The 24,909-nt window shown below is 38.3% G+C and overlaps 1 protein-coding gene across 1 annotated transcript in view; it reads right to left on the bottom strand.

The window, feature by feature from the left end:
* The window catches only part of POLA1 (DNA polymerase alpha 1, catalytic subunit), a 304,850-nt gene that overhangs the window by 96,616 nt on the left and 183,325 nt on the right, over positions 1-24,909 (bottom strand). The window contains exon 35 of the mRNA XM_060001706.1: positions 5,216-5,332. Within this exon, the coding sequence (XP_059857689.1) occupies positions 5,216-5,332 (117 nt within the window). The remainder of the gene's footprint in view (positions 1-5,215; positions 5,333-24,909) is intronic.

Below are 24,909 nucleotides of genomic sequence, written 5' to 3' on the forward strand. Positions count from 1 at the left end.
GCAGTGATGTATTTACAGGCAAAAGAACGCCAGGGATTACCAGAAGCTAGAAGAGGCAAGGAATGATTTTCCCCTACAGGTTTCAGAGGGAGAGTCCCCTACGGTGCCTGTATACCAGACTTCTAGCTAGCTTCCAGAACCATGAAACAGGACATTTCTGTTGTTTTAAGCCACTCAGTTTGAGGTACTTCATTACAGCAGCCCTAGGAAACTAATATAGTACTAATGGAGTCTTACATTACGTAAAAATAAACCACTTGGGTCTCAGAAAACCTGATAAGGCATGGCTTAGCAATTGTATGTGTCGAGAAATTATTATCTGTTTGAGCATATGAAACACTCAAAATGAATCAATGCTGTGAATATGGATACCAAGAAAGTTAATGCAACCCTAAAAAGACTTCAAAGAAATGTACTACCTAGAAAAGTTGGCAGTGGCAGGTTTATTCTGCTCCATACTAGTGCTAGTGAGAGCTCACCAAGTGCTGCATGCAACTTTCTGAAAGCAAAGCACTAAAGAAATGATTGAAGATCTAGGAATACTTGGCCTAGCAGGGGAAAGCTTAGGAAGACAGCTACCTTCAAATATCTAAAAGGTTCTCAGAAAACAGGCAGAGAGTAGGTGCTTACTGAAGGCAAGAACAGAGGAAGGATCAGTCTAGCTTTGTGTAATACCATTCAACTGAACTAGGACCAACAAGGGAGGCACAGGACACAAATTTAGGCCAAATGTAAGACCTATCTAGCTAATGAAAATAAAATAAACTTTAAAAGTATGTTGAATGAAGCAACCCAAGTGTCCATCAACGGATAAATGGATGAATATATTGTGGTATATCTATCCAATGGACTATTGTTTGGCCATAAAAAGGAATGAAGCACTGCCACAGGTTACAACATGGATGAACCTCAGAAACAAAGCCAGACACACAATGTCACACGCTGTATGGTTCCATTTATATAAAATATCCAACCTAGGTAAATCCATAGAGACAGAAAGCAGATTAGTGGTTTCCAGGGGCTGAAAGAAGGGGAGGAATGGGCCGTGACTGCTTAATAGGTACAGGGTTTTCTTTCGGGAAAATGAAAACGTTTTGGAACTAGATAGAGGTAGCGATCACACAACACTGTGAATGCAGCAATACTAAGTGCCACTGCATTCTTCACTTTAAGATGGTTAATTTTGTCATGTGAATTTCACCTCGATACTCTTTAAAAAAAATGAAAAAAAGTATATTGAAAAGGAAGGCTAGCATCTGCTCAGGCTAAGCAAACCTGCATGTAGAATCTAGCAAACTCTGCATCAGAAAACAAGCACAGGAAAATCAGAGCAGAGAACTCCAAAAGGCCCTTCGTGGTAAAAACCCGTCATCTACTGGAGGGTAACCCATGACTAGATACAGATGTTTAAGACTTTCCATCACAGTCCCAAGGTTCTCTTCCTGTACAGCTTATGATTACTGCCTTAAGAGACCACAACTATCTTCATGTTTTCAACTTATGCAGAAACAAGACACTGTCCCACGTAGCCTGGCAACATTTGCACTGTCTCTAACCTACTTTTTAAATCAATAATCCGTCAGCCGCAGCCATTTTGAAATTGCAACACACAATGATCACAAGTTCAGTATTTCCCTTCTCCCTTGAAGGCCAGAGTCCTATATGGTACCGATGTTCCGTTACAAAAGATTTTAACAATTTTACAACTGAGGCTAATGTGAGAAACACTAGGGGTGTCCCACAGTAGGACTAGAAGTCATTTCAGTGCCTTCCTCACGAGGGGTCTTCAAGTAATTTTGTCGAACAAACTAAACTCCGCCACAGGGCTCCTGCCCCCGACAGCGTCACAAGTAAATGTTTTCTTATCAAGTATGGATTCAAGTATGGCAATGTTAGTGAGGAAAAGTTTAACTTGGTTTGAAATCTTAGTTCTATTAAGGAAAAACCAAAACAAACAAACTAACGCTTTATTTTTGGTGAATTACATAATACAGGATCCCCTGGGGGTTCAGCTCACTAGCCATACAGACTTGGCCACCTTAAGTAAAAAACCACATCCTTAAAATAAATATATATTAAGATAATTATTCTCTAACTTGGATAAGTCTTGTCTCTATCATCAGTGTGAAAAAGGGTTCTATTCACTTAGGAACTTACACATATACTGGAGTTTTCATTCCTGTATTTATCTGCACTTCCTATGTGCAGAGGATGCCAGAGAGTATATTCCTAATAATCAGCAATTTGTATACTGTTAAATTGCCGTGAACCTGAAAAAACTTAACTGATTTTTTTTAAGGTATCTGAGAAGAGAGACATGTCTAAAACCCTGAGAACAAAACCGTCCCAGCTTTCTTTCTTGTAACACTGGCAAGAGGAGCCAGAAAAAGAGCCAGCTCTCATACCCCAAGTCAATTCTGTAAAGTACTCAAGCCAATTGCAACTCAGGGCTAAATGAGAGATTTATCATGTGAGGATGAGACTGGCATAGTAAGAGGCAAGTACTTTACCATCAACCTTGACAACATATTTAAAGTCCCCACTAGTCAAACATTAGGAAAGTCTGGTGATTTTGTCCATATGGATATTCACAAATGCCTATTTTTGCCCACAGACATCAATTTTATATAATCCATGTAATGCTAAACTACTTTTACAAATAAGGAAATGTCCTGTTCGTTGCTATGTCCCTAGTCCCTAGCAAAGTGCCTAGGATATAGGAGGGGTTTAATAAACTATTATTAAATGAAAGTAACGTATGACTGAGACACAGCAACCCAGAACTTAAGACCCAGCTAAGCATAATCCTGCAAAATAGACCCTTTGGAAAACCCTGTGGTAATTACAATGATCCTGTCCATCGCACGACTGATTTTGGCGCTACCTTGGAACTATCTCTAAAAAGATGCAGCTTTTTCCTCCTACTAGGAAAGCCCAGGAACATCATAAATAGAATTAAGAGATTCCCCACTCATTACCAGCAACTGAAAATGGACTGCAAAAGAGTGGGCTGAGGCCCACCGTCAAGGTCCCTGTGAGGAATGGCGAAGAGCAGTATCACCAACCAGGATGCTCTGAACGTCCAGTTATTCCAGACGGTCATGTTCTGAGCAGCAACATGGCCTGAGCAGCTAAGCTAGGAAAGCTTTTCCCCGGGAAGAGTAGTTGATAACCTTGGTAAATGCCTGCCTAACATGCTCCCATCTTGAGGACAAGAAAATGAAGGGAAAAAATACTTCAAAATGCATGTGTTCGTTCACTCATTTAAAAAAGGGTCATAAATAATAAAAGATAACCTGATGTATCAAAGCACTACCAGTAACATCAGCAGCATTTACTGGAAAGTTTCCGATCTACTAGCTGTACACTTTCCTTTCACTTTCTCTCACCAGGAATGGAATCCTAAGACCGGCTGACTTTCTAAGAAGTAATTCAGTTTTCACTGAACTTGACCTGATGAGCTAGATGCTTAAAAAGTCTCAAAGGCAGCATCGGTTCATGAAGCAAGGTGATTCCCCTGGAGCGTACAACTGGATTGATGAGTCACACTAAATATATATACTTTTGCTTTCTTTTCGCACCTGCTGATGCAAATCTTAGGATGAGACCGACGTAAAAAGAATTCGCTATAACAGCTAATTCTCACTTATGTGTTCCATATTTTGAAAAAAATCTACATCCTACTTTGCTAATTATCAAAGATATACTAAATAAGGCAAGGAACATTTTATACCTATCAAATTAGTTAAAAATAAATTAATGATAATGCCCAAATGCTGCAAAGGCAGTGGTAAAACTGGTACTTAAGTTGAGATAATCCATTAAGAAAGTAATGTGGCAACATGAATCATGTCCACATTGTATTTATGCACTTAGATATGTACTGTTGATAAGAAATATTTGAAATAATAAATAATTTAAGCAGGAAAGCATTCATCACAATTTTCTAGTAAAGGGATAGTGAAATTGCCTAAAATGTCCAATGAGAGGAATGGTTAAATTTGTGTTTAAAAGTTTTGGTACTGAAAATTAACTAGCAACAGAGACAGATGCTCAGAAAAAGACAAACATGATACAAAAGTGTATCTTCATTATGACTGAAACCACATAAAAAATACATATGGATATGCAAAAGAACAAGGGTATACACAACAATGGTGGTAGCCCTTTGTAGTTCTTGACTTCTTGTTAAATTTTGTGAAATGATATATTATCTTACAATTAAAATAAAAACCCATGAGAACTTTAAAATATTTTTCTAAAACTAGCCTGTGTATCAACCCTTTTCAGTGAAAAGATCTGAAGATAAAATCTGGTTGTAAAACTGGCCTATGAGTTAAAAAATAAGTAAATAACAAGTTCCCTATTCTTACTCTCTTCTCACCCAGATCCTTACAAATCCTTGGACCGGATAAATTTGGAAAGTGAGGCATATTACAGTCCTGTATTGGTGAGGCAGACTTCACATTATCATTTTACAGGTTCCAGGACAATCTACAATAAGTCCTGTTTAACCTTGGCCAGCCCAGAGTTGGCTAGAAGTACTTGATCACAAAACCCTCTTTGCCTGGAAGACCTTCAAACATTCCTCTCCGCACAGTTTGGGAAATGCTGCTTGGGTCCATGATGCTCAGAGGGGGCGACAGAGGGAAGGCATCTTAATTACCAGTAAGGTGCTTCCAGACTATGTGCTCCCCAGATGGGAGTCACCAACGAGAGACTGCCTTATCCCTCAGCTGTACGTACTAAGGACGAGAAAACGCTTGAGAACTACTCCTCTGTGCTGCTACTTAGAAACAATGGAATCCCATACAAATCAAATAAGCCCTTTATGGGATAGGTTTGGGAGGTTTTCTGGCCCCTGCAAAAGGGGTTCTGATCCAGTCCAAAGGTAACAGCAGTTTCTACAAAGGAAAGTTATCTATTCTCTGTAATTAAGAAGTGGCAACCAAAGATATGAGTAACCCATATGGGAACCAGTCAGCTTCTCTTTTAGATATAAATATATACTGTTCATGATGTGAAAAATAAAGCATGTATCTTTTTGAAGTCTGGATATTTTCTTAAATACATGTGTGCAGGGTGTCACCACAGGGCATATACCAAATATCGACTTCCCAGAGCTAAGGGAGGAGCAAGCTCCCCCCAACACACACAGACACACACACGCACACACAGACACACACACACTTCTTGAGCATGATACGACCGTCACCTCTGGTCGAAGTGTAGCTTTCATGCAGACTTGGCAAAGAGGTCCATTTCGGGAGAACTGAAGGGGAAGGTGCCGAGTTCGATTTCGACATGTTGGCTCCTCACAAATCAACCAGCCCTGGAGAGACAAAGGATGCTTCAGTCCTATCACCGCCATCAACTAATACAAATAAAAACCATATCGTGATCAAGATAGACTCACTGTGATCAAGGTAGACTCATTTCATTCAAACCCTCCTTAGAGATTCTGAAATAGCTCTCTACCCTTCTTTCCTGATGTGTTAATTTGATCTATGCCCCAAACATAAAAGTCAGGAAACTCATAAAGTTAAAAAAAAAACAAATCACATGAGACATTATTTTCTTTACTTAAAAGAAATCCCCAACCCCACCGAATACATCAAAACCTCCAAATAAAAACTCGTATGATTACATGCAGAATGTAAACTGATGGGTTTACAGGAAATTATAATCTAAATAGGAAAGCAAGGTCTAAAAGCTTTACACAAAGCCTAAAAGCAATTCACTATGGGCTGGCTTTAAGAAGCAAGTTGTATGGTACCAACTAAAACAACACAGAGAAGGGAGGGATTCATGTAGCTTCTACCTATCTGAGACATATAGCTACTACCATACCAAAATACCCTGAACTAGAAAAGAGAACCAGTGGTTCTGAGTCATAGGCAACTGTTTGTTCGAATTCCTAGGGCTATAACCACATTTTCTTGATTTGAGGACATGGTTTTATTCACATTTTAATGTTTCTGAAACTCAGACACCTTTACAAGTGACATGTATTTATGTTTCCTCCAAAAAAGCTGTTAAGAGTGCAGCTCACAATCGATGGCCCCTCAGAATTAAAGACACAAGATACTTTGCTTTAGCCTGTTCTAGGTATGGGGGAGACAGAGGGATTGTGGGGCTGACAGCAGCAGCTGGTAATACATTTTAAATGTAGCCTATAAAACTGAACATGAGACTAGTTTTTTCTTGAAGTATCAACTTAGGCATATTAATAAAGGAAACAGTAGCATTCAAGGAAACCATGTATGAAAAATGCAGGACTGAACCACCCCTTAATCATTCATTTGGGTTTGTGACACTATTTGCTACCTGAGGCTTTACACACTTGCGAATGTCTATCAGTTAATATTCACAACCATAGCTGTAATTCATTCAATTCTTAACAAAAAATTTTAAAAAGCAAGCAGATAGGCCAATTACCATGTTTTGAGACAGTAAAGTATTAAGTACCAGAATACAACCCAGAAGTTAAAATTATTTTTTAATTTTTAAAATATAATGTTCAAAAGCTACAGTTCTTTTCAGATGTTTTTGAAACTTGATTCCATCAATTTACGACAACTTCATGACTCACCAGGTGAGCTGCCACCCAGGGAGATGCTAAATTGTCACCTCACCTGTTTCTAAAGCAAACACCCAACTCTATCTCTGACAGAGTTACTAACTAAATGTCCTTTCAAATCATATAGAAAACAGATAATATAATTTGTCTAGACTTCCTACCAGTTATAATTAACATTAAAGAGGTCTTTTCTTCTTTGTCACCTCTCTATTCAGTACTTATTTGGGTTTGTTTGTACTTACTATCTGTTAATCTCCCTTTACAAATGACAACAATAACTAGTGCTATTATGCATGGAAATTAAACATGCTGATAACTGTGTGAAGGGAACTGGGGCTGAAAAAAAATATTAGAAGCCTGTAACTCTTTATGCCTCTTGTTTTATTTTGATAATTAAGCTTTTGGTCTTGGCGTATTTTAAATAAAACTCTTCTATGGGGGAAAGAGGCCCTAATCATATTCAATATATGCTTTGCTTCCATTCAGTTTTGTCAAGTACATTTGGTTAACCCTTTGTTCCCCCAGCAAATATTGACTGACTGTGCTAAATATACCTTTCAAGGAACATTTGAGCTGTTAAAAATAAATATGCCAGGCCTTTGAAAATATTCCATGATGGCGCAAATCTTACGTTACAAGATCTCACAGTGCATTTTGCCTCTCATAGGTGATAAAAACAAAGCAAAAGAAAATACTAACGTTGTATAAATTCCCTTTGAATTACCACTCACAAGGACAAAATTAAACTTATTTTCATTTCCAATTTGGGAAATAACATGCCGCCCAAAGGTACATTGCCAAGTCAGTGGAAGGAAAAAAAAATTAATAATGTGTAGTTCCTATAAAAATGTTTGGCTTTTAATAAAAAACCCCAGAACCACTCTAAGGACGTCTGCCATCCAAATATGTCATTTTATTATGCAATGCCACATTGTCATAACCAAGAGTAATACGGTCATTAAGTTTTCCGATGGCTACTTTAACCATGTTTGTAAGTAGAGGGTTCAAAAGACGTGACTGCTGGCCTGTCCAATAGCAAAACAAACCTTTACCAAAACATGCAAAACTCTATCACCTGTTGCTTTAGTCTCAGCATCACTAATTCCTTGAAATCACTGTGTATGAAATTGTGTCAAATGCTGATTGGTTCTGATTGCTAAATTATATTTCTGAGGCCTCAACGAAAATGGTTTCTGTCTGCACATGCTAAAAAGGGATCGATTTCCACTTGTAACTGAGGTGTTCTTGGTAGCCGCACCTCAAACACAAACTGCTATTCATTTGCGTACATCTGTATTTTTAGAAGGATGCACACACAGAAATCACCCACACCCGGAAATGTGGTGCATAGGAGGCATTCAAAAATATCTTTTGAAGAAGATAAATAGAAGCAATAAAATAAAAATGCACAGGAGCAGATTTATGGAAAACAAGGAAAGGGTCTAAAATTCACAGGAGAAAACAACTTCACAGCAGTTTTCATACTCTGGAATCAAATATATGATGGGTCTTTCTCCCATTCCCAATCAGTTACCAAATCTGTCCGCTGGCCTTATAGTCCCATTATCACCAACCTCACTCAAGCCCAGACCTCAAAACTGAACTACTGTAATAGCTCATGCCTGGTTTCCCTGACTCCATGCTCTCCCACATCCAATGCACAGAGTTGCGAGTGTAGCTTCCCAAGGCCTCTCCACTCCCATCCCCCAATGGTATACCTTCCATAGAGGATAAGAACACATGCTATGGTCCCATTCCTCCTTTCTCATCATTCTCTTACGCCAGCTCTTCGCCCCACAGTGGTGGTTTGCTCACTGTCCTCACCACTTTTTGCCTGTTGCCAACTCCTTGTCTCTGCTCATGCTGTATAACCTCTGCCTAAAATGCCCATTCCTTGAGCATCAACTTCTATTCCTCTCCCGTAAAATTTTCCCAGCCCTCAGGAACTTCTCCCTCTAGCCCAGCTGCCACTGAGCACACTCTGCTTTGCACTCTCCTGGAACCGTCTTATTTTACCTCCCTAACTGGACGGTCAGGCCCTCAGGGAATGACCCACTTTGGATCTGGTAGTGTCCCACCCAATATCAAGCACAAGCATTCACACTCAATCAAGAAAACTGAGCTGAGGTTATGAAAAGGTTATGCACTTCAGTGTGGTCTCTCCCCTCCCATTTATTAATAGGTAATTTTGTATAAAGTTGCCAAACCTCTCTCTAAGCCTCAGTTTCCTCGTCTATAAAACAGGAGGTAATAATATTTACCCTATTAGAGTTGTTTACCCTATTAGAGTTGTTATAAGAAAGCACGCACAAATGTTCAGTAAATGTCAAATACTGTTATTATCCTCCATATGCCTCCGGTACTGGGGAATGTCAGTGCTGTACTTACAGCTGACAATGCATTATTCAAAATGCACTATTCTAACCAGGAAAGAGCCTGGTCAGTTTCTGCCTGGTGTTATCCCAAAATGGAGAACTTAGGGATAACCCGTAAGATTAGGTGGAGCTGCTTCTCAATTTGATTGCAAAATAGTACAACTATGCAGAAGTGCTTTATTTTGGGATTTACAGAGATTTTCAAGAGACAACACAACACAGTACTGCAGTGACGTATGACTTAAACTGTAATGGCTCTCCAGGAGTGCGGTGACAGGGTTACAGGGCGAGGTCTGCCAGCATGCGTGCTGTTACAGAGTTCATCGTATCATTACTATTTTTCTAGAATGGCCATTAACTGCTCCTCTCCCCAAACTATATGCACTTTGAGAATACCAGACACTCTTTTCACCCAAAACCATTTATAAATGTTCTGGGGTTCCCGTGCAGTCACATTTTTCTGTCACAGAATTATCCCCAGTGTAAAACGGGTCTTCTTATAGACAGTGCACAGTATGGGCCCACAGCTGCTTTTGAAGAATGACATGTTGTGATTTGGGATTTCCAGAAATATCAAAAAACAAATTGCTTTCTGACCCACATTTGCACCCAAAACTGGGAGAAAATTTTCCTAAGATCTCCAGGGGAAGTTTTAACAGGAACATAATTTTGCTTTTAAAGTTAAATCTTCTACACTCCAGCATGCTGGCGTGTCAAAGAGTGATTATTAAGTCTCAGAGAGGTGCCAGGGTAGGAGACGAAAGAGCAGATCAGGAAAGATACACACATAAACTAGCTATTCACCAAAGTTAATACAAAAATATTTTTAACAAAATTATCAAACAAAACAAGTGGAAAGTGCCTCGTCGGTCAATGTAAGAATTTTAAATATTATTAAAATTGATTTTTAAAGTAAGACATCTCTTTAAGTGAACAGTCACATGTCATTTCATCCAAGTTATTTGAAACTTATTGATCTTATCATCTGTGCAAGGACCAGACTCTGCCATCAGTTTGCTGAAAAGATAATGGAGCACTCCCAAACTGTTATGATAGGTTAGATGCAAACAGTGGTCCTCATTTAGACACAGAGAATAGCACTACAAGTGGAAAAATTCCAACCTCAGCAATTGTATATTACAGGATAAATTAGCAAGTTGTTCTGCTTTGCCTCGCATCAAATTCAATACCCTAGGCTTGTTATTTTAATTTGCAATCAGAAGCTGAGCATCAGAAGATGTACCTGAGGTACATTAAAGAGCCCCATGCAAGCCATCTTCTCCTGCTATACTGTGAGCAGAGAAAGCCAACAATTACCAGCAATTTTATTTTACCACTGTAGGACAATACTAGAACAGTTAAAACTGTCTCCGTACAAGCAACCAGGGAAAATATACTTGAAATGACTTTATACGGAAAATTACATTTTGGGGGAAAAAGTTCAATGGAGGACATGTATCTTTCTGTATGGGCAGCTAAAATCTCTCCTAGTATATTCAAGCCTATTCTATAAAATACTCTCCCTATTCATCCAACTCAAAAGCAAGCTACATTCTTAGGCTGTAATAGGTCACAACTAAGTACACAGTACCTTGCTTCAGGAATAATTTTGCTTTGTCTGTCAATTGTCAACAAAGCACAAAGAGCTCATGCAACCCAGCCATGTACTGTGGATGACAGAGATCTAACAAAATACAAATAGTAAGAATACAAGATTTCTGAGCCGCCCTGTTTTCACTTTACACGAGGAACTGAAAGCATTTTCCTCTCCACATTCCATTAATCTCTATTGTATTACAAATCTTTTCATAAAAGACTCTTTTTTTCCCCTATGTGAAGCTACAAGTGACTTGGGGATGTAATATTCCAACCATGATGAATGTCCGACTTTCCAACATGAATGGTTACAAATGGATGTGTCAGTTAAGGCATACAGTCATTTCAACAAGGAAAAAAGAAAGAATCAAATGGAATGAGATGGAAAAATGGCTACTCTGATGCTCACATTAATATTTTAGTGATGAGGCCTCTAAGAAAAATTGTTCATTACTTCCAACACGGCTCCGGCCTCTCAACTCCTCGCGCTTGAAAAAACATCACCTTAGGTATGTACACATACTAACAAATAAACTTCAAAAGTTAACTCAAGGCTTAGTTTCATCAATATGTACACAGAAAAAAAGACTGGAAGGAAATACTCTAAAAAGCCATCTGTGGTTATCTCTAGGTAGTTGCTTCTGTTTCTGTATTTTGTAAAATTTCTACAAGTGTATATTGTTTTTTAATCAGAAAACTGTTATTAAATGGGGGGGTGGGGGAAAGAGACAGTTTTGCCAAGAGTGTTCAATATAAGTGAATTACTAACACGTCTGAAAAATATTTTGAGCTTTAACATGTGTTTGGTTGTTTCCAAAATGATTTTTCAGAGAATGGGCTTATGGGAAAAAAAGGCACATAAAAAACATTTTCTTAAAAATTTTTTTTTACTCTCAGAAATTTCAAGAGTAGGTCGATTTAAGCACATAAGCAGTTTCCAAATAGAAAGTGGCAGGGCATGCATTATTAGTATTACAATCATATATGAAATTAAGCTACTCACTAAAATGCACACAGCCTTCTATGGAATATGATTTGATCTCCAAGGGTAGGTAATAAATCAGTTTTAAAGAGAGGTGCTTTGTTCCTCAGGCCTCTTCCCCTGTCTTTATTCAGTGTACGAATGGATCAGCTTAGATGTCCAGGGTAGGGATCAAATAAAAAATTCAATCAGGAGGGCATGCCTAGAAACTTATTACTAGCAGAGCTTCTTTGCTTTGCTCAAGTCTAGCTAAAAGTAATTTTTATTGTTCGTTTGTTTCCAGGCTATTTATCGGCATGGTTTAATATGATATACCTTTGGGTACTGAACAACAAATGTTCAAACTGAACTATCTATGCAGTTGCCTCAAAGGGCATCTTAAAATCAGAATGGACTTCAAACCATCACCAGGCAGTGTTTGTTCATTTAACTTTAATTATTTTCTCCTTGAGAATGGTACTAATGAAACTGAATATCTTTCATGGTTTCGAAGGACCGTCTGAATAGTCTGTAAACAGAACTAAGGGTAGACGAGAGATCTGGCTGAGCCAGGGGGTTGCTAGGTGATGTAGAATGTAAACCCACAAACTTGTTAAGGTTTGCTTTGCTTTCATGCCACTTTCACACACTCTCAAAAGTTTTGAGAATTGATTTTTCAGGTGGCCATTAAAAAAAAAAGAAGAGAACCCCCCCCCCCTCCGAAATACTCCCCCAAATGCTCTGCCAGATTCGGAAGAGTTGAAATCCATCTGACCTTTGGCTGTAACCTGGGAAACTTTTGCTTTTACGTAAATGTAGGATCGTGTATTTTATGAATGCCATCACCAAAGAAGCAAATCCACAAAAGTGGATTTCCAAATTTCAAAACGACATGTCTAATCTTTTCTTATTCAACTTGGAATAAAATAAAGATTTCTTTCCAGAAAAAAAAACCTGTGACCACAGCTTAGAGGGATTTGGGGCACAAAACCCACAACCCCATGGCAAATACCTCAGCACAGATTACCGTAGTGACAGACCTCTCGGTTTAGCCCCTGGAGGCTCTCTTCTGGCCTATACACCAGGTCTCACTGCCTGTAAGGCTTCTTTCTCCCTGCCGCCCCTCCCCCAAGCTCCTTTTTAAGTAGCTGATCAGAGATTGTCCAGTAAGAGCACTTTATTAGATCATCAGGCAGAGGGGTTCACAAGTACTGAGAGCAATGGGCTCAAATGCGGCACATCAGTTTTAATAGACCAGGGGCTACTAGTAAACTGCAGATACTGCTGAGAACTTTCCATGCACTGAACTCTTGAAAAAGCACCGTCTCTCCAGCTTAAATGCAGCTGCCTCTTTCAATGCCGCAAATGGGTAAATTTGACAAAAAAGCCACCATTAAGACTACATGAAAGGCTCAAGACAACATCCTTTCAATGCTTTGTACTTCAGTAATCAGATGTACTTACTCACCCCCTCCCCCAAACCCGATCAAGAACTATTTCTGAATGGTAGGAAATAATTCCACTTTGTACATCTTTTAGTTAATCAAGACTTTCTATTCAGCAATTTGACCTTTTGTTCAAAACAGGATTATCAGTTTTTTCGCCAGTTACCAAGGGCGACTCGCATGGTGAACATAATTGCAATAATTTGCAAAACACCATGGCAACCCACATTACAACTAGGTAAATACTGGGCTTTTGTGCTACATTGTTATTTTCAGAGATGCTGAAGTCAAAGAACGAATGACAAATGAACACAAAATTTATATTTGCTTTGTCTCAAAAGAGAAGAAAATTGATAACAAGAATTGGGGGGAAACGGACTACAGCTGTAATTTCTAACTTGATTAATTAGGATGGTAACAGTCCTTAACAGTATATTCAACAAACAGCCCTGACTTCTTCTCTCCACCCACCTCTCTCTATACCACTACCAGTATCCACCCCCATCCCAGACAAATTTTTTCAGCTTGGAGAACAAACATCCCCCATTTGCTCTTTTCTTCAACTTAATGGAATCCTTAATTGCAGAATATTGTTCTCCTGCTCTTCACGGCAATGAAAACGGAGAGAAAGGAGGAGAGTGCCAGGGCAGACAGGGAGCTACAGTCATTTTTTTCCTGCCTCTTTTGGACACCCCAGGCCCAATGATGAGACGGCATTTTTCTGGTATCAGCAGCTGTTTCGTAGCAGACAATAAAGTAAAAACTATTTAGCTTTGCAGAAAAGCCACTTCTTTCCTCTTGGCAATACAAGGTAAGTCTACATGGCGAGATGAAGTTTCATAATTTAAATGCCAGAACGTAAGATGAGAAAATAATGATAATAAAAAAAATACATTTTTCTTGTAAAGAAATTATTAACTGTGGTTCTGTCCAAAAAGCTGTTGAAATGCATGTGTTTGCTATCTGGGGAAGATGTTTGACAATACCACCCATGTGCTGAAAGCCACTTTATACTCAGAGAGCCCAATTCACAAAACAACTTAAGAACAGAAACTCAGTACTCAGAAATTAACACAGAAATCAAAATCATATTCTTTGTAAACATGGTCTGGAAAATAGTATTATCATCCTTTCTGTAATAAATGTGACGATTAGGAAAGTTATATCAGAATTGTTTTACTTAGGTATGAAAGGCAGGTTCTACTTTATAGTAAAGGAGCAGTTTTTTCTAAGAGGCACAAATTCTGCTGTAACACCTAGCTTTTTGGAAATTATCAAAATTGACTTTCCCATGTAAAATGTAATGTTTGGGAACGAGAAAAGAAAAATACACAGAAAGGGTTTACAGAAGTTATACAGCCGAGATCGCGAAAAACAAGAAGCACCAGATGCACTCTCAACACAGCCCAGCCTGCTTTCCTCCATCTGCTTATTACAAGGCAGAGCAAAAGCAGTCTCTCAAATGATCTGCATATACAGTCCTCCTAACTTTTGAAAAATCAAATGAACGTGATACTGTAATGGGTCCATTCTTATTTTGTCAGGTCTGAAAACTCCCAGATAGATTTCTAAGATTCAGCTTAGAGAGATCACAATATAACATTCTTCAGAATATGCCTCTGAAATTACAGATACTGTGATTTCTCCTGATAAGTAAAAATCCAAAGAATGTGACACGTTAACTCCTTCTCAGTCAGTGACAACCTCTTTATACTTGGAAAATATATTTTATTTTCTGGCTTAGTTCATTCTGAATTTACCATACCTATATTAAGTGCATTCCTACCTAAAGCCCAAATGTTAAGAGGAAATGGATTCTTCAATGTCAAATGATAAAGGGTTCAACAAGCTGTATTTTTTGATCAAACAGACTTGACGACAGATCATAAAGTGGGCCTAAAATCGTCATGACACTTGAACTTCTTTAAGAAACCCTATTTATAAATGAAATATTTTAGAATCTATCTGGAATTTCTTCACTTAATATTTTACTTAGTATACTTGTTCCCTCCTGTCCCAACCTTTTGTAGCTTCTATGGCTTTTGTGGTTCCCGTGGGTTTTTTTCCCCTTTTCTCCTCTTTTTTTTCTTCTTTTTTCTCAACTGGATAGGATGCTTCTTGACTTCTATTTGTGAACTGCAACATCCAACCCTCTATAACGCCAATAAATTACCCAAATCAAGAATGGCAAATACCAAGCAGGTGGACTGCATTCCATCTCCAGCTCCATCCCCACAGGCGATATAGGATGAAAACTGGTACTCAAAATGAAACCCACCTGCTATCCCTGCCCTGAATCCTGCTTGCTCTAGAATTCTCAACTCTGGCTGCACAGTGGAATCACTAGGGGAACATTAGAAAACAGATTGCTGGGCGCCACCCCAGAGTTTCTGACTCAGTCGGTCTTGGGGGGGGGGGGTGCCTGAGAATGTGCATCTCTAACAAGCTCCCAGGAGATACTACTGCTGCTGCTGGTCCCAGGACCACGCTTTGGGAACCACCAGTCTGGGGTATAGAACGGGCATCAGGATTTTAAAAATCTCCCCAAGTGATTCCAATGTGTGGCTCTGGTTGAGATTCACTGTCTGTGTGATTCTCATTCTCTACTGTTCTAAGGGAACTACTGGTTATAATCTTCGGAAGAATGAAGTTTATAAACAGAACTGTACTAAAAAACTCCGCCCTCTCAACTCTTTCTCCTTCAACATTTACTCTTTCTTTAGATACTATTGATGTGAGTCTCTCTTTTACTCTTTTGAAGTTCTCCATGTGCCATTAGAATTCTTAGCAAAGCCTCATACTGGACGTAATTCTATTAGAAGAACTGACCAATTCCTACCTGGTTTATAACATGTATGTAGCTTAGTAACATTCTTCCCTTAAACAAACCAATAAACAAACCCTTACTCTAGCACTGACAATACAGTCCCTACGATATGAAGTATGCTTCACTTAGGAACACAGAATTTTAGGAGTGCTGGTGAAAACTGTGTCTCTGAAAGCAAGTGCAATTCCATTTTTGACTTTGACAAATAATATGAAATATACTTGAACCCTAAATTTTAAAGTTGGAAGGAACTTTAGAGCTCTAGTCTAATCCTTCGCATTCTATCTGAAGAAAATGAGGCCCAGGAAAAAGTAGACTCCGTGGACACTGTCACAGCAATAAGCTGCAGGGCCACCTGGGTCTCTGAACTTCTAGTCCAGTGCTCTTTGCTCTCTGTACCTACTCTGCTTAGTGCATGAGCCAAGAGCCATACGTGGTTCCTGAGTACTTGAAACATGGCTAGTCCAAGTTGCACTGTGCTGTAAGTGTAAAATATACAGCGAATTTCAAAGACTTAGTCCAAAATAGGCAATATAAAGTATCCAACTGATATTTTAAATATTCATTAGATTGAAATAATTTGAATATAATGGGTTAAGTAAAATCTATTACACTACAACTATCTCTCCCTTTGTTTTTAAAAATACGAGAAATGTATCATATACACTGTGCTAAATCTTGCTTTTCTCCACTTAAAAGTAGAGGAAATTATACCCTCTAAGCATAGATAGACCATCAACGTTCTTATTAATGGCGGCACAGAATTCTCTTGTATGATTATAATAATTCAATAAATCAGTCCTCTTTTGACCAACAATTAGGTTGTTTTTGGTCTCTTACTATTACCAGTAATGTTGCAAGGAATATTCTTGTACAGTACCTTTGACAACATCTGCAAGTCCTGCATATCTGTAAGGAGAGATACCCAAATTGGAATTGCTGAGTCAAAAGGTATATTCATTTAAAATTTTGAAAGATGTCACCAAGCTGTGGTCCAAATAAGGCGTACCAGTTTCCACACTGCCCAGCAGTGCATTCGAGTACTCCTTTCCCCGCACCCTTGCCTACTGATAGGGCTACCTATTATCTAACTTTTGGATCTCTGTCATTCAGATAGGTGAAAAATGGTATTCGTTTGGACTTCTGAACTTAAGAGTGAGCTTGAACATCTCTACCTATGTTTATAAGCCATTTGCATTTCTTCCTCTATGAACTGCTTGTTCCTGTCCTTTACCAATTGATTTTTCTACTAGGTTATTGGTCTTTTTCTCCTTGATTTGCAAGACTGCTTTATATGTGAAGGAAATTTGCCCTTTATTTGCTACGCAGGCAGCTATTATTTTCCCTTGTTCATCATTTCTCTTTTGACTTTATGGGGTGTGTCTGTATATGTAACTTCTGCCCTGCAGAAATTTTTATATTTTAATTTGTAGTCAAATTTATTGATAGTTTTCCTCTTTGGAGTCTGATTTTTGTGTTGTTTCAAAAAGTCTTCCCAACTCCAAGATAATTAAAAATATCCATTACTTTTATAGTTTCATTTTCTAAGTCTCAGTTTTTGAGGCATCTGGAATTTGTTTTAGTGTAGGGAGCAAGGAAGAAATACAACTGTATTTTTTTTTTCAAGGTTGACTATTCCCTACTGATATGAACCACCTCTTTATGTAATACTAAGTGCAACTTTTAGATATATCTCTGGACTTTCTCTATTGGCTCCATCAAAATCAGGAGAGCACCAAAAGACTTTAATTACCCTAAACTCCTAAAATTTTTAATAACTGGCAGGTCATCTTCTTTGTAGGAATTTTCCTGCAATTGTTTTTTAATGGAGGAAGCTTTAAATTTATGGATAAACTTAAAAGAGAATGATCCTAAACTGTTGAAAAGTTTTAGCCAAGAATAGGATACACTTTTCCATTTACTCAAGTCTTCTTTTAAGACCTTCAGTAGCATTTTAAAGTTTACTTTATATCTATATATATCTCACATTTCTTGTTAACTTTATTACTAGGTATTTAATCTTCTTGGTCATTACTGTAAATGGTATTTAGTTCTTCCATTATATTCTCTGATTGTTGTTGGTGTAGATCAAAGCTATGATTTTTTAATATTAATTTTTAACTAGTGACTTTATTGATTTTTTTTTTTTGGCCGTGCCACGCAGCTTGGGGGATTCTCAGTTCCCTGACCAGGAATTGAACCTGGGCCTCAGCAGTGCAAGCCCGGAATCCCCACCAGGGAACTCCTCCTAAATTCTTTTTGTCTGTTAGATTTTTGGCTGATTTCATTAGGTTTTCAGGGTTTGCATGGATCTGTAAATAATGATAATTTACCTCTTCCCCTTCCAATTTTTATATACTATTTCTTTTCCTTGTCTAATTACAGTAGCTAATTCTTTGAAGACTTGGTATTTGGCAAAATTTTCTTTGGGCTGCCTCTGGTATCAGATTTCCCAAGAACCTAGGGCTGTGGACCCAAAAACTAAGCCATCAAAGGATCTCTGCAACTGGAAAAAATTATATTAAAATCACCATAGACCTTTGGCTCAGAAGGCCTAAAATAAACTTTGGCGCCGAATTTAATTTAAACATTTTAAATGTTGACTAAATACTAAAATGGTTCCTTTTATATTTGGGGAATTAGTTCTCTTAAAAGCTCCCTTCCCTAACACAGTCTTCTTAACCAATCACTTCTCCTGCCTCTGCCTCTAGCTAGATGGTGTTAAGGTCTGTTCTAGCAAGAGACTCCTCTAATTCTGTGACATAATTTTAAAAAACAAACATGAGGTTCCTCATAAGTCTTCATGATTTATCCATAAGTGAGGTTAGGACAATGCACACAAATTCCTATCACAGAAAGTATTTTCTCTTAACTAAATCTCATTACTCCACCATTATTACATTGGGATTTCATTCTGTTATTGTTTTCTTGCAACTGCTCCTGGCTGAGTAGTAAACCTCAGTGAATATCTAGAGTAGTGGTTCTCAAAGTGGTCCCTGAACCAGCAGCATCAGCATCACTTGGGAACATGTCAGAGAAGCAAATTTTCAGGCCCCACCCTAGACCCGGAATCAGACACTCTTGGGGTGGCATCTAGCAATCTGTGTTTTACTAAGTCCTCAGTGGTGTGGCTGTGATAAGTGGGCATGTATTTATAAAAATAAGGCTTAATATGTATAAATCATGAGGCTAAATGGCATACTCTATCAAGTTGTAAAACCCAGAAGCCAGGCTGAGATAGAGTGCTAGCACGATGGAAGAAAGGGAAAAAAAACCTATCCTTAAAAAAATCAGCTGCTAATCCTGACATTTGCCCTCTCAAAGCCCAAAATACTCTATGCCCTTCTGAATACTTAGATTACTAAGGATTTGAATATATATATTCCCGGGGCCTACAATTTCTAAACTGCAAGAAGCATTCAGACAAAACCTCTGAAGAAAATACTGTCCACCTTAGCGGCTGTTTTCGTGTGTTACAGAAACAGGTTCAAAGAAAACTTTAGATTCAGCTCCCCAGCTCTCCTGACCTTGGTCTCTGAATCTTCTAACTAGCCCCTGAATCTATTTTCATGTCTCACCCATCTGCAGCAAGCCTGACGTGCCTCACACGGATGCTGAGATGATCTTAGGCAGGCCTGTCCATGCACTACTCCACTGCCCTCCTTGTGATTCCATTCTGGAGCTTAGGAGATGCTACTGGGAAAAGATTCTCTTCACCTCTTCATCTGACGTTTCATATAATAAAACTAACGAATTTGACTTTGCTGCATAAGTACAGTCACTGAGTGTTCCTCCAGGAAAGCAGGAAATGGAGCTGGAGTAGGCCATTAATTAACTAAAACCAGAGAAGTCTACCTAATCAACTCTCCTTCCCTGGGAACATGCTCAGAAGGCCTTGTATATTAGAAGCCAGCAGAGATACTGACATTTCCACAAGTGGGACTCCAAAGTATCATTGAGGAAGGAAAGCCCTTTGCAACAGAATGGGTTTTTATAAATTTTGTGGAGGAAAGAAGGTCTGAGATACTTCACTAACTGGCCACAAACCAGACACACTGTTACCGATCACACAAAAGCCTCCAGCATCAAGGTAGTCAAATACCTGAGGCATTTTCCATGCCAACATGAAAGGAGGAAGACTCTCCACTCTACTGCTACATTTACTGCATCACTGGAGCATCAATGATCTCAGAAGGATGTGGGTACAGGTACCTGGAGTGGAGATACAGCTGTTCACGTGTCTGGCAAACTGATTCCCTAAGCAGAAAGGATCTGTCCTTCATCCAGCCCAGCTTCCATCCTGGCTGCCCTCGCCAGGAACATCATGACCAAAATAGTATTTGAAATGACTTTTAAAGAGAAAACATCCCCATCTCCCCCAGCCCCAAGAGAGCTGAATTTTTTACACATTTGTATGAATTGAATTTAATATCAAATAATTAAAACGAACACTTCTTAAGGGCAAACAACATGCTGGACCTGTATGTAAAACATCATTTCAATTGTATCTCTGGGGGAATGGATATTTTGATCTGGGAGACCTGGAAAGCAAGACAGCGAGCATGGCTCTAAGTGCTGGAGGCCCAGACATGCCAACATAAAAGATTAAGGGTATTTTGAGGATGGAGGAAAGAAGGGAAGAGGAAGAAGAAAGGGAGACACAAGGGCATCCGCAGGCCAGTCCCTCAGCCCCCAAGGGAGAGGATCCTATCATTCAGCTTTGAACCCCCGGGGCCTGAAGTAATGTGTCACACACTGCAGGAGCTGAAGAAATGTTCTTTCAATTTTAAACTAATGCAATTAAACTTTATGATATCAAGGGCAATTTGGACTGGCTGAACACTCTAGCTTCCCTCAGGCTAGGTTGCTGGTGAGAATCCAAAAGCCCTTCCTTTGCAGGAGGCCGATAAAGAAGCCCTGTGGCAAAAGAGCAGGAGCCAACTCAAAGCTCTCCCCTCATCTCACTGCAGGCCCCTTTCACCTGGGGAGCCTTTGGGTGTGCCCCACTTGGATACCGCAGTAACACCTACCCACCCTCTTCCATGGGATGATACATCATGTGGGACCAAAGTCTTAAAACTGCCTGAGAACTGCAGACTTGTGAACAAGTGTAATTCCCATGTACATGCATTTCGGTCTTCTTTCCTGACAATATACAGCACAGCCTTGTGGGCTTTTCTTCTTGAAGGCATATTTAAAATATTGCATCAGAATGCTGCGAAACCATTGCCTTGTGATGAATTCTCAGGGATCCATTTTACTTGGAAAATGGAAAACAGTGCATCTTCTCTATGTCCTTTTCACAACAGACAACTCACTGATGATTACATTAATTAAATCCGAATAGATAACCAAAAGGTAAGTTTTCTCGGTTGACGAAAGATAAATATCAAGTGAAATTACATTTTTTGAAATGCTTCAAGTTAAAAAAAAAAATCCCAGGGCTTCCCTGGTGGCACAGTGGTTGAGAGTCTGCCTGCCGATGCAGGGGACATGGGTTCGTGCCCCGGTCCGGGAAGATCCCACATGCCGCGGAGCGGCTGGGCCCGTGAGCCATGGCCGCTGAGCTTGCGCGTTCAGAGCCTGTGCTCCGCAACAGGAGAGGCCACAACAGTGAGAGGCCTGCGTACCGAAAAATAAATAAATAAATAAATACAGCCAAAAAAAAAAAAAAAAAAAAAAAAAAATCCCAATAACCTAAATGGGAAAAGAATAGATACAGGTATATGTATCATTGAATCACTCTGCTGTACATCTGAAACTAACACAATATTGCTAATCAACTATACTCCAATTAAAAAAAAATTCCCATCATCCACTGGGTGCCACCAGGCTTTTCTGCTGGAAATCAGAGTTCTCAGAGAATTCCAAGTCATTGTGACTCTCCCTTCCTCTCAAGGTTTCTCAAAGTGTACAACTGTGGGAAGTAATGCCATGTCTCAAGCTGTTAATCCCTGGAAGATTTTCAGTTCCACTGTACCATGAGCAGTTTATGAAATATTTGAGAAGTATGTAAGCCCTATCTGAAAGCTCCAAAACAATCCGGAACATCATCTATGCTGACCGAGGAATGAAAATATGAGAACACAACCTTCCACTAAACAACCAAAATGACTCTCCCTGTTTGCCCACGAAGGGAAGCCCAGCATTATTTAACCTTTTCCCTAACATGGACGACATTAAAAAAACACTTCACTTATGAATTTAACAGACTGAAAGTAAGCTTGAACTGGAAATGCCACAGAGAACTGCCATTATGTTCATAATTCAACTTTGTGTTATTCAATACAACCTAAGGGGCAGCTTTTGTAGAGCACAAAATATGAACTGCACATTTCTGAAAGGTCATGGGAACACTAGGAGACAAGAATAAAGTGAATTAGTGAAAATGAATTGAGTGTAGATTTCTGCATTAGAAGTCAAAGTTAATACAGTTATTACAAAAAAGTTACCATCAGTCTCTCAGAAACAGTGAGCTGTACATTATAACTTACTAAATATTTCATCTAAGAGTTTGGAAATTTCCCTCCACGAGGCATATAAAAGGTTCTCCTTTCCCTCTGTGTGTACAATTTGTTGTTTACCTTAAAAAAGAAATTTCCTGAAAATGCATTTTCCTTCTTTTTAAGAACCCCAGTGACTCAACAGCTAAAAATGTGGAATCTATGAGACCCAAAAAAGATTTAGGTCGATATTAAATTTTATTTTCATTACCATTAAAATATATTTTTTCAAGGTCACTATACATGTTAATGTAAATTAGTTCTTTAAGAAAAGCATGCATGAATAATTTTTGGATAAAATAAAACCTCATACTTTGTAAACGTTTCACGTATTTAAAAAAATACAGAAAGTCATTTCAAGTTGAAAACTAGCTTACATTCTTTCTGAAGAACAAACACATTAAATTAAAACCTCAAGGCCAAGGAGACATAAAGGAAAGACCAAGTTCTTATAACGGTGTTTGGGAGCCAGGAAGCCATGGTACAAATGAGACTAGAATTTTCTAAGTAACTCTAGGTCAAAAGTATACTCATTCGAAGATTATTTCCAAGCTAAAAACTTCATGAAATAAATAAAAACAAAGAGTGTAACACTGTAATTCACAGAAAACTGGAGGATGTCCTGTGCATATTTTTAAAAACCCATTAATTGGAAAGGGGGAAAATAATGAGTCATTTTGTTGGCAAACCTACTAAAATTTCCAAAAAAAAAAAAAAAAAATACTGGATACATGACAGACTTGAGTAAAAATCAGAAATGTCAAAATGATTAAATACACAAATTTCAAGAAACAAAATCAAAACAGTTTATTGAGATATTAACGATATATGAAACAAATATAAAAAAATTTTACTTAAGAGCTCAAAATATTTTGTTTATTTTAGCTTCATATTCAAATTAGCTCATAATCTATATTAATATTTTAAATCAAATGGAAAAATTATTTTGTCATTAAAGCAGTACTTTTGGGCAAACTTAGTCTATTTTACTAGTCTGTTTTAAAATAATTTAAGAAATAAAAAGTATAAAGATAAAAATCTTAATATGCAGTTTGGTAAAGTTCAAGTCAGTCTTTGAACAACACGTTTATCTATCCAGTAAAGCTTGTGTTAATGCGATGTAAGAGTTTGGCAAATTCAACTTTAATGGAGCATAAAAGTGCTTCTGCTTGAAAGTGAGATCATTTTTAAAAATTCAAAGCATGATCACTTTTTTTTCGTAGGAACAATCTGATACAAGCAGCAAAGCTTAAATAAACTAGAAACATTTCAAATGATCCATAAAGGATTAATAAGCACTGCAGGAAGTCCTATAGGCTCAGCGTATACATTTTCCATCTCTTCCCCCCATGATGGGCATGATATGAAATTCTAAACAGAAGTGAAGTTTCAAAGTCCCTGAATGTTAAAGGGCTCTCGTGTTGAGGTGAGAGGTCGCAACTTAGGGCTCTCTAATTTGAAATGGATCAAAATTATGATGGTATTAGGACAAGAATCATGCAAATTCGGACATTCAATTAAAAAGGTCTTCTTGCTGAGGGTAATAGCCAGTGGTCAGAAGCAAAACTAAGGCAAAAGGGATAGTGGTAAGCTACAGGCCACTAATATAACAAGAAGAAAATGACAGCTATTATTTTGGCAGAGATAATCTATGCTGAAACACAAAACACACACGCACACAATTTCTTTCAATACAATTTTCTTGTCTTCCCACTGACTTCTATGATTACCACAGAATGCAGGGTTCTAAACACATTTCTCAATTGAATCCTCAATCAATAATAGTAAAAACTTCAGATGGAAGATATGGGAAAATGCATTATGGCATTAGTAACTGTTTCCAAAATAGGCTGAACTTATCAATATGCACAGAAGTTGATAAGAAGAAACCTCAGATACCTGAAACATCATATTTTTGTCACCCCAAAGCTCAGTCATGTTGCCTGTGTCCATCAAATCAAATTTTTTATTCTTAGGTTGGGCAATCTTCTTTCCTAATCCTTATAACTACAAATTCTTCAAGAATAAATATACCTCAGAAAAAAAAATTCCCTGCTTTAAATACAAATATAAACAGCTCCGCCAAAGTTACAAAGGCCTATCTTCTATGAAAGATAAAATGCCAAATTTTCCTTACCTATAACCATAATTACAACTTGGCACGGAGTCCTAAATTAAAGTCAGTAAGACCATCATGGCTTTTTTAGTAAGCACCCAGGTTTACTGCTGGAGTAAACACTCAGGGTGAGGCAAAAGCAGTTCTTAGTTTTTACACAAACTTTAGAATGTGCATATTTTTCAACGTCTAGTGTTTTAATAGTTCCTTGACAGAAGCATAAATTATTCATGCCACTACAATGAGATTTACTTTCTTAAAATGAAATGCAAATAGTAAATGAGAAGCGTGACATTTAACAATACCAATGAATGTAGGGATCAACAAGAGGAAAGCTTAAAAGCAGACAAACAACAAAAAAAGAATGTCTCAAGTAAACAGTCTTATGTGGGAGTACAACTGCCAAACCTTTCATGTGTCAGCCATCTCTCAGGATACAGAGGGCCCTTACTAAGGCTTTGGCTATTTTATTGGCAATTCACATGACCATTAGCAGTTGAAGCAAT

The sequence above is a fragment of the Delphinus delphis genome, chromosome X, assembly GCF_949987515.2.
Source record: "Delphinus delphis chromosome X, mDelDel1.2, whole genome shotgun sequence".
NCBI lineage: Eukaryota > Metazoa > Chordata > Mammalia > Artiodactyla > Delphinidae > Delphinus > Delphinus delphis.